Raw genomic sequence first — 15,414 nt, forward strand, 5'->3', positions numbered from 1 at the left:
ATTCCCAGGAGACCCCAGATGTTTTACATAAACGACCAAAGCAGTTGGACTTCTTGGTGGCAGCAAGGTTTATGACTCGTTTAAGTGCTGTGATCAGAGAAGGAGATCCGACTCGGAACCTCTGGAAAGGGGCTTACCGAAATCAAAGACCAAGCTAGATCATTTAAAAAAAAAGACAAAATCATTGATTTTCTTTGCTGCAAGAAATCCACAATCCTTGGACAAACCTCCTGGTTTGGATCCAACGACCACAAAACAATGTGAGGCCAGTTAAATGTGTCAGACCAGAGATTTACATTTTTATTTATCCAACAAGTCCCACTGGTGATGTAAGGCCCTCCAGATTTCTCCGTCTCTAGATGCAAAAGATCATCTGATATGCCAACAAAAAAATAATCACCAACTGGACGTTTGCCAGTCAGACAAAAGACAAACAACAAGCAGATGTGAGCTCTGCTGCAATTAGCTCCATTAGCTCCAAAACTGTGGGCCATCCACAGTTTGGTTTTCTGGTTTGTTTTCTTTTCTTTTCTTTTCTTTTTTGTGGCAACAATTAGGTTAAATTTCACATTAAGCTTCTGAAAACCCTGGACTCTGTGAAACGGTAATGGTTGATGAACAAAGGGTTCCACAAGTGCTCCAATTCCAAAAAAAGATCAACGCTCAGTCCCCTGGAGAGCCATGCCCTCAAGGAGCTACTTCCCATTTCCGTTCAACCTCTCTGAACCTCTTCAAAGCTGCGCTTGAGAGATAAGGAAACTTTACGAAACAATCCGATAACACTAGTACCATAAAGCAAGTAAGACCGGATTTAAAGGTTTTTCCTTTTTCTTTTTACAGAGAAAGATGGTCCGGCAGAGACTCACCCCTATCACCTGTGACCCCGCGTCCACCTCTGCCTCAATCTCAGCCAAACTTTTGTATTGCTGCGGTGACTCGATCACCATCTCCCTTTTAGGGGCCTTTCCCGCCCGGCCCTGCATGGCAATCCGTCTCAAACCAGTGCCTCCCAACACCAGGTGTGACTCTGCATGGCAGAGCGAGTCTAAACGTCTGGGAGCTTTACTGACGTCCAGTGAGATCCCCCCACTTCTTTTTTTTTTTTTTTAAGTGAGCACAGCCTCCTTCTCTTTCCCCGGCTCTGCCTCTCATCAGGGGGGGAGGAGGGCCCCTCCCACCCTGACAGCTGTGCAGATGGAAGAATGTGTGAGCATGCAGTGTGCGATTAGACCACTCCCCTATTAAAAACTCGGAGGAGATCCAGGCATCGCATGGTCGCGAGCCTGCTCCACCTGCCTATTGTTCAGTGTAAAAAGTAGGGGACTAAAAAAGGAAGGAATTCCAGTCTAAAAATGCAAATTACTGTTTGTTTACTGACACAGAAACATGTGTTTATAACAAGGACAAAACAATCAGGTGTACAAATTATAGTTGAGGTTTCTGCCAAAAAGAAAAGGTCCAAAAAGGTTTAAAAGTCTTTTCAACAAAAGGCTGAGTTTAATAGGAAGTAGGCCTGTACAATATACCGCAAATTTATCGTTGTCGCAATATTCAGCTCTGCAATATGCATATCGCAAAAGACAGTGAAAATCGCAATAAATCGTAAACCTTAAATGTGTTAATACAACCTTAAGGCAGCTTGAAGGATTTAACAAATCAAATAAATCCCTTTATGCATTTGACCAATCGGATGGACGCCTTCACCTTGTAGACCAATCGGATGGAGGCCTATTATGTTAGATGTTTGTCTCCTATGTCAACGAGGGTCATTTGGAGTATAATTTTGAAACTGTTGCAATTCAGGGGTTGACATAGCTCAAAAATTTGCACTGGCCCACAGGGCCAGTAGTTTTTGAAAGTTACTGGCCCGACACCGCGCACAGCGAGACCCGCCGCTCCGCAGGTGCTTGCAACTTTAGGGGGGTCCGGGGGCATGGTGCAATTTGGTGCATTCTGGTGACATCTAGCACTTATTTATACACTTTTCAATGACTAAAAATAGAGCATATCAAACTTAAATCTGCTCTAGTCTGTTTCAGATGTTTTGAAGAGAGCGCTGCAGTGTAGTAGGAAACACTAGTTAAGAAGTGTTCATGCTGCTTCTAATCACTGCTATTTCACATTTGTTCCTAATCAATAGTTAAGTTTTATTGACTTTTTTGCCCTGACTGCCTTAAGGTTCTGCTTTTTGTTACTGTTGCAAAGTTACATTTACTTTTTAGTTACTTTAGTTACCTAATTAAATTAAATAATTGAAAAATTAAATACAATTAAATTACTGAGATCATTCAGCTAACTAGAAATACTTACTGCTTACAGTGTTGTAAAGAAAAACAAAATTAAGTAGTTTGACCTTATACTCCATTTGAGTCTGAGATTCAGGTATTTTGAGTTGCCTTTGATTCTTTGACATTCAGCTTAAAGCTTAGTGCATACAGTTTCATCTTCAATGCATTCATTAAATATCTTGCTGTCCATAGCACTAATTCCACCCGTCACTCCATCTAACATATTCCTATCTATTCCTGCCATGTCTTCCACATCTCTGACATGCTTCAGTCTCTCTTCAGTGACGGTGTTGGATTTATGATCATCGCGGTGAAAAACCACCAGGGGGCGCGCTGATATGTGTGTCAGTTTAAATATATCTGCCTAAAATGTAATAATAACCCACTGGCTTGTTCCTTCGTTGTTGCTGTTTAACATTGTTTAGTATTGAATTGTTACATTCAATAAAGTTTGAAAAAAAAATTGAGTGAGCGCGTGCCGCGTGGTGCTCGGCAGTGACAGCCGCGCGCGCAGACGGGAGAGGAGGAGAAGAGTGATAAAAGGTTTCCCATAGAAACCCTTGAAGTCTGAACACAGGACTAGCAGAAAAAGTGAATTATAAAGACGAGGTAAATCTACACGTTTTCGCAAAATATACTTTATTGTAAAAGGTGAAAAATGTATTAATTGTTAGATATTTTAGTGGCCCGAGCGGACAAGTAAAAAATAAAGTCTTGTGGTCCGTACTGCTCGAAAAACAGGACCGGGCCAGCGGACAAATGGCTATGTCGAGCCCTGCAATTAAAAGGGAATGATGTTTTAGTTTATTTTGTTATTTGTTTATATACCACAAATTATACCGTTATCGCAATATTAATCTTAAATATCGCATATCGTGAGTTTTCCTCATATCGTGCAGCCCTAATAGGAAGTTCTGGTTTTAGGCTTAACAGTTTACAACATGTAGTGCATCTATATTTACACAAATATCTTTATTTATACAAAGGTTTAGTTCTAACCATTGACTGTATAAGAAAGAACTGGATGGAGTGTGACGTGCTTCCAGCTTCAGTCGCCATTTTTCCACGATACGGATGTCTGAAGCCAGACAACACTGATTGGTCCAAGTCGGTCTGAGTCAAAGTTTTCCATGGCAACTACTGTCGCCAATCACAAGTAAGCTTGTTGGAAGTCCACACCCCTTCCACTGAAAGCCGGCTTAGGAGAATCCGTCAATCCAATGTTCAAAGTGGGGCTAAGGCATCTGATTGGTCAGTTTAGAACCTCAATAACTTCTGATAAAGCAAGAACATGTTATTAAAAAAAAAAGGAATCACAAAAGGTATGGTTATTCTGACAAATACAAAGACTGAGTAATAGTTTTCGATGGAATTTTGGCTTCTTGGAGCCAGTGGGTACTTCCTGTTTGGAACGTGAGGGGGGGAGGGATTGCTTTGTCCAAATCTCTTATGCAGTCAATGATTGAAGCTTGTTTAAAAACAAAAGTCATGCTTAACCCTTTAGCGCTTGAGCTTTAGCCTCCTGTCTACTAGCATGACTCTTGAACTGTGTACTTTGTAAGGATTCTGAAGCTACGAAAAGCAGCCTTGGGCTTACGCAGTCAGCTGAATCAACTGGTTTACGTTGACCGCAAAAATGGACAAAGATTTCCTCTTTGTCAAAGACTATTATTTAGGTATCACCTAAATAAAATAAACACATTTTCAGTTGAGTTTCAAAAAAATGGTTTGCTTCTGGGGCCTAATTATATATGAAGGAATCTAAAAATATAGACATGCTCTTATTTTTTAACGATGAAACTTTGCAATCTGTAACCAAAACGGCACATTTATCACTACTTCTGAAATCATTTTATTACCCTGAAAACCAGTACTTAGACACAGGATCACCAAACTGAAGAAACCTGAGACAGTTCAATCCAATTTAGAGAATTTAAAAATCTATTTTAAAAAGCAATGTATTTCATCAGGACAAATAAAATGTGCTGTATGCAAGACAAAACATGGACCCACCCCTTTAAAATATAGGTATCAAGCTAAGCTACAGAGAAAAAATGAGTGGGATGCACTCTTGAAAAGAAAAACCAAAGACTACCACCAAACACACTTCCCACAGGTCAGACTCTCCCCATGCAGACCAGGTGTAAGCATAGCAGTCTTCACAGCATTGGACAGCAAAAAGTGATGAGGGTCAGTTGGGTCAAACCGGAACAGGCCATCCAGCAGCTGCCTAGAAAATCAGCAATCGCCTACGTCGATTAGCAAGAGCGCTGGAGCCAATACAGCAGCTTAGAGCAGTTTATAGCAACAAAACAATTAAATGGAAAACACTCCGAGCTGGAAATGAGCTTCTATCAATGGGGAGGCACGGGTAAGCTAGCTTTATTTTAGGAAAGTGCACGGGTTTTGCTCAATTTTCAGTTGTATCGCTCCGAGCATTGTGGCTAGTCACATGGAGGAAACTCCTCAGCTCCTGGACCGGGGTCCGCTTGGGTGCATTCAGACTGAAATTTTGCTTCATATTATCAGGGGAAACAAATTCTGGTTCACTTTTAGCTAACCAAATTTGTCTAGTCTGAATGTAGCCTTAGTAATGTTGACTTTTATTTAAATAAAACTATTGCAATGCGATGGAAATTATGTATTAGTTTTTTTTGTTTTGTTTCATGTACCGCATTCACAAGTCTTATCGCCATGGCAATATTGCTAACTAGTATCGCACATTGTAAGTTTTACTCCATGCAACCTTAATAATTACATACAAATGAGTTATTTGTTAGCAAAATGATTGTATGGTTTCATGGGAATTTGAGAAATGCTAAAAAGAAAATGATCTTCTTTCCTGAAGACAAACTGTCTTTCCAAATGTAGTTTTCGCAACTCCTGCAGCTTCAGGAATGAATTTATCAATGCAATCATCTAATGATATGAAAGAGTTGTAAAAAAAATATTTCAAACATGCACAAAATTTCAGAATTGGACATGTTGCATAAGCTGAAACCAATCCCTGTTTAACCCACAGAGACACATTTCTTTTCTCTAGAATCCTTTGAGTCGCACTTCTTCATCCTGTGGTCAGAAATCACATTTCTTCATCTACAGTGATGCCAAAACTTACGCTCTTATGTCTTTTTCTCATTTACATTGTTCTTTTCCATTAGTTTTAATAGGAAGGGACATTCAAATATGTGGAAAGACTTCTCAGAATTTCCCAAATAATTGCGAGTTGTCGCAGTTCCAGCATTTAAACCGGATTCCTGTTTTTCTCAGCTCTACATTCACAGCAGCAGACGCCTGCAGGAGCATCGGTTTTATCTCTGCTCTCCTGCAGAAACACTAACTGCAGAACGGCTGCCGCCTCTCGTTGCTCCAGAAAAGCGTCGCTCTCTCCGGACGCACGATAGCTTTTAATCTTTGAGTTGCAGTGATTTACAGTCTAAGCTGTTTTTCTATCTCGGTGTGTGCTCCGGAATGATGACAAATAAAGTTTTTATAAAAAAATGTATGTAAATTCTTAATATTCAAGAGTTTCTCATGCTGCAAACCCACCCACGCCCCAATGCTGTTGACAAATCATCGACATTTTCTAAACCAACAATGGTGATTAATTACCCCATTGTGCGGGAAAGTTTGGGGTTTTCTGGGGGTGCATGGGGGGTGGGGGGGGTGGAGTGATTTTACAGAGCAGAGATGACAAGTTTCTGGTGAGGAAGCCTTCAAAGGCTGTCGTTCCTTCTCAGTTTCAAGCGCCAAAGAAAAAGTGGCACAAACGCATGCAAGCGTGTGCGAGAGTTTTTTTTTTTTTTTTTAAATTCCGCACTGCGGGGCACTCCGATCATTTGAATAAACTGTTTTAACTGTACTGACTTCAAAAGGACAGGCTGAAATACACCATTCAGAGAAGAAGGAGAAAAAAACTCATAAAAACACAGGAAAGTGGAAGAATATACTTAAATATTGACACCAATCCAACAGAGATAAAAAGAAATATATTACTGAAGCAGCACCAGGGAAAAACTATCTTACAATATTTGCTCTCATTTCTACAGAGGATACACAGTACGATATCAGGTATGTCTATATTTAAAACTGCACACTGGCCAACAAAGATAACAGAGTTCCAAATTGTAATCTGCTTTTAAATGCGTTAATTGCCTTTTTTGAATGCAAATATCTGCTAACAATTATATTATAGTATATTATAGTTTTGTGATCTCTTAGCAGCCAGAAACCATAGATAACGTGCTAATCTTTTTTGGGGGGAGTTCTGAATAAAAAAGAAATATTTGAATAAAAAACCTTTAAAATTGGTTTATAGTGCTATCTTGGTGGTTGCATTTCTACTTTTGAAGTATTTGTTAGCGTCATCACTGAATACTAGATGGTAGCACAGTTTGTTTGTGGTTTGTGTACCATGCTAAATTATTACATGTAGCTAATTTTTCTTTTTCTTCCTCAACTTTAAAGTGACTCCATTATTCCTCATGCTATCTTATGGGGTCCAGATGACCCCACCCTTACATTGACGTGTTATTCCTACCATGACAAAGGTGGATAAAGGTGGAGAGGATTTCATGTAATCTATGGACACCACTGAAGATCAAGAATCATTGAAGTAAAAAGGTTCAAGGCGCTGTTTTGCGGGGCCAAGATGACCCCACACCCAACTTAACGTGTTTTGGATAGCAAGAGGGTTAAAGATGAGTAAGAATTTTGTGATATAAAATTAGTTGCAAATGCCTAAGATGTCAGCAAAGCGGTAACTTTAACTGTCCACAGCGGAAGTAACACACACTCTTTGTACTAACTGTTTGACCGCTTACACATTAAACGGAAATCCAACTGATTCTGCCGCTAAGGAACACGGCTTTGCACCGATACACAACACTTACCGTACATTGTGACGTATCGGCGCAAAGCTGCTTTTCTCTGTATCAGAATCAGTTGGTTTGAATTAAATTGTTTAAACTCCTGAAGAGTTATGATAAATTAAAGAACGTTAACACTGGAGCTAAAGCTCCTGAGCTAAAGCTCCAGGTGTTATAGGGTTACGCTATGTTCACACCGCCCTCAGCAATTCCCATTCAAGGGATCATTTTTAATAAAACATATGTGTCAACAGTTTTAAAAACTCCTGCGTTCATGCATCCCTACATAAATTCTTCGACTGAGGCTCCACGTACACAATGCCGCTGACAGTTGAACCAGTTGAACTTTGACCCATCAGGTACTCGACTCTGGTAGTGACATATGGATGGCGTCCCTTTTTAATTCAAGGAAGTGTCAACCATTTTAACATTGATCATGCAGGACAAATAAATGATTGCAGTTTGTGCCCGTCCAGAATTATACAGCACCAAATCTTTTATATATTGGAATAGAGCTGTGAAAGAAGAGCCTGGACTAAGAGTCCCAAGATTTGCATTGCTTCAACATTTCACACGAAAGACGAGCTGGAGTCGTTTTTCCAACTGTAGGTGTTAGAAAGGCACTAGTAAAAGTGACATGCATTCTTGAACGCACATGTGTACGTATAGCATCAGGCTTTTACAACTAATCTGACATAGCAAAATTCTGACACAGTGACATGGGAGTCACTTTAAAGTTAAAAAAGGAAAAAAAATAAGCACAGTGTGGTTATCTTAGCATGCTACATATCTGCTAAAAACTGTGCAGTAAAGTTCATGTTCAATGATAGTTTTTAACATGTTGCTTTCTATTTGACTCCAGTTGGAACTATGATCTCAAACTGACCCAACATCTGGAGAAACATTGGAGGAACATTGAGAACCATTGTCTCTTGCAAGCAATTTCTATCAATGCTAGTTAGCAATAAAACCATACATTTCATGGGGACATAAACAAAACTAAAATAGCATGTCCAATGATACACAACACAGAAATGAGTTATGCTTGCATGACAGTAAGAATAAAATTAAGAACTTGTCTAAGAAAACAGGTTGTTTATGTAAGGTAAAGTAAGCCATCAATATCTTAAATTAAATTTATTTGACTTCAACGGTTTTAAATCCAACTTTTTTCTTTTTTGTTACACAAAGTTATGACTTCCAGAAGCAAATGGAGCACAACAGTCACAATCACACCAACAACAACTCTGTCAAGGAACCAGAAGAAAACGATCAATACATGAGAGATGCCCTGTAACCCACATTATCTACAAACAGCCACGAGTTCCCGTTTATTGGCCTCCGCCTAATAAGTAATGACTCCGCTTAGAAATCAATACGCTTTTATGAGATCTTAAAAACACTTCATAATTCACACTTTCACAAAGGAAAAGCCAAGATTAAAATGACAGAATACTCTTTTATTCATAGTTTTGTATATTTAGAACATTTCTTTAAAAATGTCTTTTATAAAAGAAAAAGAAACTGCGTATTTAAAAAAATGCACAGCGGTGAAACCAAACTGCCTCTGATCGGAAACTTGCCTACTGCCTTATCCTCTAATGGATTGGCTGTGCTGCACCACAGCTGTCCATTGGGGCAATAGGCCATTGTAAAAGAGTTCCCAGCTCTGTGGGATAAACAGCCTCTTGTCAAGAGCCTGGCTGGACTGACGTCACCTTCATTCATGTTGCCTACACACCATCACGCTTCCTAGAGCATTCACGGGTACCAAGCAGGCCATACCACCAGTTAGCGTTGCATTAATCTGCACTCAGGAAAAGCGTGTGATGGAACCAGCATGCAGATCTATCTGCTAAAGAGCTTTGCTGTAAAACCTGTCCGATAGGGACGAATGGAGGAAGTGGAGGGGATCCACTTGTTTTCATACAGCTTGAACCAATTAGGACATGTGAGCCCTCTACACCCTACGCAAGGGATCTGCACACACATTTGTATAAACAGAGAGCTACATAGCTCTGTGGAGAATTGCATAAGCGCCAGCTGACGTAGTCTTTGGGAGGCGACGTCTGCTAACGCAGAGTGAAAAATGTAAGGGTGTTGCCTCAAATAGAGTAAAATTTCAGGCTAGTCGCACAAGAGCCTACTCGTTAATCACTTACCCAACGTCTAATGTCAAATCCCAGAATCAAAGACAGTGCGAGTGATCTAAAGTCTTCTAATCAGCCTCATGTTATTGTCACTGTAAGCAGTCCTAAGAAAACCATGTGGGACTAGATGAACGTGAGGAGGGGGGCATTCCCCAATCCTGATGATGTCAGAGCTCCCACGGGTCCTCTGCTGAAGACTGAACAGAACATGACTGACGCACATGATGACCACGCACGAGTTTCAACAGACGTGCCTTCACCAGTTCATCCACCCCTATAAAAAAGCTGGTGCAAACCAGAAAACTAATAAAATGTCATCTTCTTTATGGTTTTGTTAAAGGAAATAGAGTCACAGCTACAAAAATGAGAGTGCTACATTACTCACTGGTCTTAAGACCCTCAGTAAAAAATGAGTTATTTAGGACTCTTTCAAACATTCATTAGCCTAAATGTCCAAGAAAGTATTTTATCAAGTGATACTACTTGTCTTTTCAGGATCTTTCTTGATGTTCATCTAAACCAGGTTATTCAAGAGTTATGTTGCTTTCTGACTCTTACTCAACCCCAACCCGTAGACAGAACTATGAATTATATATAAAAATAAATGGATACGAAATATTTGAGCTGACTTGCTTTACAATAACACTCCTAAATAGCTATCAACAAAAGAATGGATTCTTAAAAACGGTTTACAGTGTTCCCTCACTTATCGTAGCAGTTACATTATGAAAAATAAAAATAACCCGAAATACGTGAAATCTGTGAAGAAGTAGTATAGAGATTTCAAGGCTCTAAAACCCCTCACTACAGACTTAGTACAGTATCCTCAGACAGAGGAAATTGGACTGGTTTGTGGTTAACACTTTTCTTTCTTATTGAAACTCTCAAAGTTCAAACCTTCGTAGAAAAATAGGTCAAGTTTTATCAAATAAAAAACAAAGATCTCCTCGCAATTGAACATTTAAGAAGATTTGGCAAACACAATATCTTCTGTACATGCATAGGGAGATTGACTATGCCAATCAAGACACAGAACACATTGCGCTGTAAAAAAAAAATTAAATAAATAAATAAATAAAGCAATGTTGCTCTGAAAAAAATTAACAACACAGCTGATCTGCGATGTGGCCAACTAGACATTCTTCATCCATTCCCTATTGATTGTCCATTAAAATGCCAATAGCCAAGAATAGAAAAAAGCTACAAAATATACAAATAAAATTGTCTTTCTTACTTTTAAGCAATAGGACGATTTTTGAAATGTCTTTGTATTCAAAAAGGAAAGAAGTCCTTTGATGCTAAACTAAATCAACCTTTGAGAGTGTGAATGGCGGTATGAGCCACTCAGTGGCAGATCAGTGCTACAAGTTTTTTTTAGATAATGTTGAGAAAGTTATCCAGAAATTAGATTGAATGAAACCGATGGTTGCATCATATAAATTTTCTGAGATTATGGAATAACAATATATTACTATGGTGTGAAAAAGAGGAAACTCTAAATTCACACCAGCATTGGCCAATAAAACCAGTATCAAGTAAAACTATTCACTAATTGTTCAGTTTTTGATTCGTTGTTAGCATCATCGTATTAGCTGAATTTATTGATACTGAGAGGATATAAAGTAGAGAATTTGTGTTTCAAACCTGAAATGTGACAGATTTTCTTTTTTTTTTTACAAATCTAACGTTTTGGTGAACACCAACCTACAACCAACACCAAAAATGACAAAACTGTAATAAATTATTTTAGAGCGCAAACTATCATGGTTCTGATTACACTTTATTAATTAAATGAACAACATAAAAGAAACCCCAAAAAAGAATATCAAGAAATGTTTGCTATGTAAAGGAGTAAGTCATCGACATAGAAAGAAAGTTTGAGTTCAAATTTGATTCCACCTACAATGCAGGTAAGTTAGATTACTGGAAAAGGTTTTATTAGGGTACATTTGGGTACATTAACAGTAATAAGCAATAGATTACGCATCTGTTTCTTCAAAAACAGCCAGCTTAAGTTGTGCTTTTGTTTCCAAGCACAGGGTTGGAATTGAATGTCTTGTCCAGAGGAAGTTAAATCAGTTGTTAGCCTGTAGTTTTTGTCTGGTCTTACCAGAGCAGTGGTAGGAATCCATAGATGAGATTCCCTGAGGCTCAGTGTTTCCTCTTCTTCCTCCAAAGCCTTAATTTCCACAGCTGCTTTACTGTAGTTACAATTCCTTTCAAGGATGGTACGCAGCCCCTCCAGCAGAACCAGGCTGGCGGTGCATCCCATGATGCCAAGATACTCAAACTTGCAGTAGGAACTTCAAAGCCAGGCAACAGCCAATACTTCTGTCTAAAGAAAACAACTAGAAAATAAAAATCTTTTGCTTGACAGTCCACCGTCAAATCCCGAGTCTAATAGTTGAGCTGTGGAGTTGTATCCTCCTTCGAGATGCTGAGCAAGGATGGAGGGATGAAGGACGAGTGCATCCTTCAGCTTATTCAGTCGGAGCAGGGCGTCAGCTCTCACATTCCTCTTCCTTCCTCCAGCCTTCTGCTGAGGATGCTCCAGCCCGCTGTTCTGATTCACTGGTTGGATTTCTCTCTCTTTTCTCACCCCTGCCAACCCTCACTCATGCCTGCCATTTTTCACTCCCTTATCTCCTCCCTCCCTCCCTCTCGCTTCCCTGCTCCCTGGAGCGTCCCTCCCCCTGCACGAATAGCTTAGTCACTTCTCGACTCTGCTTTGTCAACAGCACAAGCTGACTAATACCAACAATGAAGCACACACTAATAAAAGCCTTTCTGCATGCCTGCTGGAAATCTTAATATGAATGAACTGGTTTGTGGTTAACACTTTCGCCTCAGAATGAGAAGGCTCTGGTGCAAATCCTGGCAAATACCGTATTTTCACGACCATAGGGCACACTGAGTTGATGCGCAGTCTCAGTTATGGGTGATTTTTTTGTATTTGACAAATACAGTGGTGGACTAAATTGTTGGTACCCCTCAGTTAAAGATGCTCACTGAAATGACTTGAAATGTTCAAAAGTAACAATAAATTAAAATTTATTGAAAATTAAATAATTAAAATCAGCCATTACTTTTGAGTTGTTGATTAACAGAAGTATTTAAAAAAAAACTAATGAAATAGGGCTGGACATGGTACCTCCATAAAAGACTGAGAACTAATTGCCCAGTGGGTCATGATGAACTCAGGTATGTCCTTTAATTGACATCACAGCTATTTTCAGACCCATAATCAGTCAGTCTGCTTATTTAAAGGGAGACAAATAGTCACGTTGCTGTTTGGTGAAAAGGTGTGGACCACACTGAACATGGACAACAGAAAGCGAAGGATTGAATTGTCCCAGGACATTAGAAACAAAATTATAGACAAACATTGTAAAGGTAAAGGCTATAAAACCATCTCTAAGCAGCTTGAAGTTCCTGTGATGACAGTGGCACATATTATTCAGAAGTTTAAGACCCACGGGACAGTAGCGAACCTTCCTGGAAGAGGAAGAGGAAAATTGATGACAAATTGAGGAGACGGATAGTTGGAACTGCATCCAAAGAGCCCAGAACAACCTCCAAAGACATTAAAGGTGAACTTCTAGATCAAGGTACATCAGTGTCAGATCGCACTATTCGTCGTTGTTTGAGCCAGAGTGGACTTCATGGGAGACGACCAAGGAGGACACCACTGTTGAAAGGAAATCATAAAAAAGCCAGACTGGAATTTGCTAAAATGCATGTTGACAAGCCACAAAGCTTCTGGGAAAATGTCCTTTGGACAGATGAGACAAAACTGGAGCTTTTTGGTAAAACACATCAGCTCTATGTTGGTAGACTTAAAAATGAAGCATACAACGAAAAGAACACTGTCCCTACTGTGAAACATGGAGGAGGCTCAGTTCTGTTTTGGGGCTGCTTTGCTGCATCTGCCACAGGGTGTCTTGAAGTTGTGCAAGGTAAAATGAAATCTCAAGATTATCAAGGCATTCTGGATAGAAATGTGCTGCCTAGTGTCAGAAAGCTTGGTCTCAGTTGCAGGTCATGGGTCTTCCAACAGGACAAAGATTCCAAACACACAGCCAAAAACCCCCAAGGATGGCTAAGAGAAAAGCGTTGGACTATTCTGAAGTGGCCTTCTATGAGCCCAGATCTGAATCCCATTGAACATCTGTGGAAGGAGCTGAAACATGCATTTGGAGAAGACAACCGTCAAACCTGAGACAACTGGAGCAGTTTGCTCATGAGGAGTGGGCCAAAATAACTGTGGACAGGTGCAGAAGGCTCATTGACAAATACAAAAACCGTTTAATTGCAGTGATTGCCTCAAAAGGTTGTGCAACAAAATATTAAGTTATGGGTACCATCATTTTTGTCCAGCCTTATTTCATTAGTTTGTTTTTTTAAATAATTCTGTTAATCAACAACTCAAATCTAATGGCTGATTTTGATTGTTTAATTTTCAATGAATTTTAATTTATTTTTACTTTTGAACGTTTCAAGTCATTTCAGTGAGCATTGTGGACTTTCTTTCTTTAACTGAGGGATTCCAACAATTTTGTCCACCACTGTACAAAAGGCGCACCGGGTGTTAGGCCGTGGAAACGTTAAAATATGCATGCTAGTGTTGAACTTTCCTGCGATATGTCTGTGAACCTACTACTGTGACTTTCCTTCGACGACGTTTCTGACCACAGGGGAGATCCTCTCCAGGGCAAAAGGCGGATCTTCCTTTGGGGTTAACTTCCCCGTTCGGACCCTCTGAGCCTCCAGAGCGGGTTATTAAAAGAACTATTCTCCCTTCTTTTAGAGGAATCCTTTTTTATTACTGTTCTCTGTAACTGAATAACACAAACTGAATGCGCACTCACACACACTCGCGCCGAGCAATCTGCCCCCCTCCTTCCTGCGCAGACACACCAGTTTCAGCACACACTCACTTGTTTTACAACACTTGTGTGTTTTAAAAAAAGGCAGTGGGAGCAAAACTGAGTTGGTTGTGATTTGTTTATTTATTTTTTGGTCATCAATCGGCATCTAAAAATCCATCAAAGTCCTCATCTTCTGTATCTGAACCAGTTTTTAGTTCTTTATTCTTGTTATTTTTTCGGTTTGGATCGCTTTTTCACAAAAAGCGGACTACTTGTTGCATGTTACGGCGCACTCCGCGCGAGTCCGTCTCGTTGCTATGCGGCTCCTCATTAATGATGCCGGCTTTTCTGCACTTCGAAAGAAGTGCAAGCAGACACTTTAGCCAAAACTTCTACAATACATTCACAAAGTGTGGCGTGACTCGCCTGGCACTGCCTCCAGCAACAATAAAAAACGACTTGTGTGTATCACTACCGCGACTCACCAGGATGTTAAAAGTCAGCGGACCCCCGTCCATGTTGGTAATGAGGCGTTTGTCTGCGATCTTTGTACTGCAGTATGAGCGTAAGATGAACTCAGCTGCGTCATCTTGACTGTCGGAGTTCGTTTTCCAGCTTCCTCCACTTGTAAACCATGGATTCATTCATCTTGAATACTCTGCAGCTGCTCCCATGTTCCTCCGCGCAGCTGATAGCTTGCAGTTTAAACTGTGCTTCATAAGCCATGTTGTAAACAAAGTTGTTCACGCCCACACTTCCGTCCCCCGTTCTCACGCCGTCTTCAAATACGCCCAACAACAACACCTTAGGCGCACCGCCTCATAGGGCGCCCCCTAGAGTTTGGAGAAAATCTAAGACTTTTAAGTGCACCTTATGGTCGTGAAAATACGGTACTGTGGGTACTCTAGCTTCCTCCCGCCATCCATAAATGTAACCCATGGGTCAATTGATAAATCTAAATTATCCATAGGCTTGTATGAATCAGTGTTGAACTGCAGACCCTCCAGTGTGCACAATGCCTTCACTTAACTGTGGCTGGGATAGGCTCCAGCATCCCTTTGATGCCGAAAGGGACAAAGCGGATCTGGAAAATGGATCGATGAAAGTTTAGGCCACAGTGTAGGTCTATGTTGACTTTTAACCCCCCACACCGGAGATGTCGGCGGCAACATCTATACCACACACTCTCCGACACACCGCAAGTCTTCAACCATTTACACAAACAACGTCAATCAGCCAA

General features: G+C 40.2%; 1 protein-coding gene across 16 annotated transcripts in view; it reads right to left on the reverse strand.

Annotated features, from left to right (window-relative positions):
• The window catches only part of LOC101167602 (dedicator of cytokinesis protein 9), a 76,311-nt gene that overhangs the window by 53,144 nt on the left and 7,753 nt on the right, over positions 1-15,414 (reverse strand). For 3 of the 16 annotated variants that reach the window (XM_023965147.1, XM_023965125.1, XM_023965142.1), the window contains exon 1: positions 11,417-11,866. The exons of 4 other annotated variants lie outside the window; for them this stretch is intronic. In XM_023965147.1, the coding sequence (XP_023820915.1) occupies positions 11,417-11,578 (162 nt within the window). In that variant the 5' untranslated portion in view covers positions 11,579-11,866. Of the gene's footprint in view, positions 1-866; positions 1,113-11,416; positions 11,869-15,414 lie in introns of those variants that run through there. 9 more of the 16 variants (XM_023965141.1, XM_023965133.1, XM_023965136.1 and 6 more) reach the window with 6 other exon arrangements.

This window comes from Oryzias latipes, chromosome 2 (genome assembly GCF_002234675.1).
Source record: "Oryzias latipes chromosome 2, ASM223467v1".
Lineage (NCBI taxonomy): Eukaryota > Metazoa > Chordata > Actinopteri > Beloniformes > Adrianichthyidae > Oryzias > Oryzias latipes.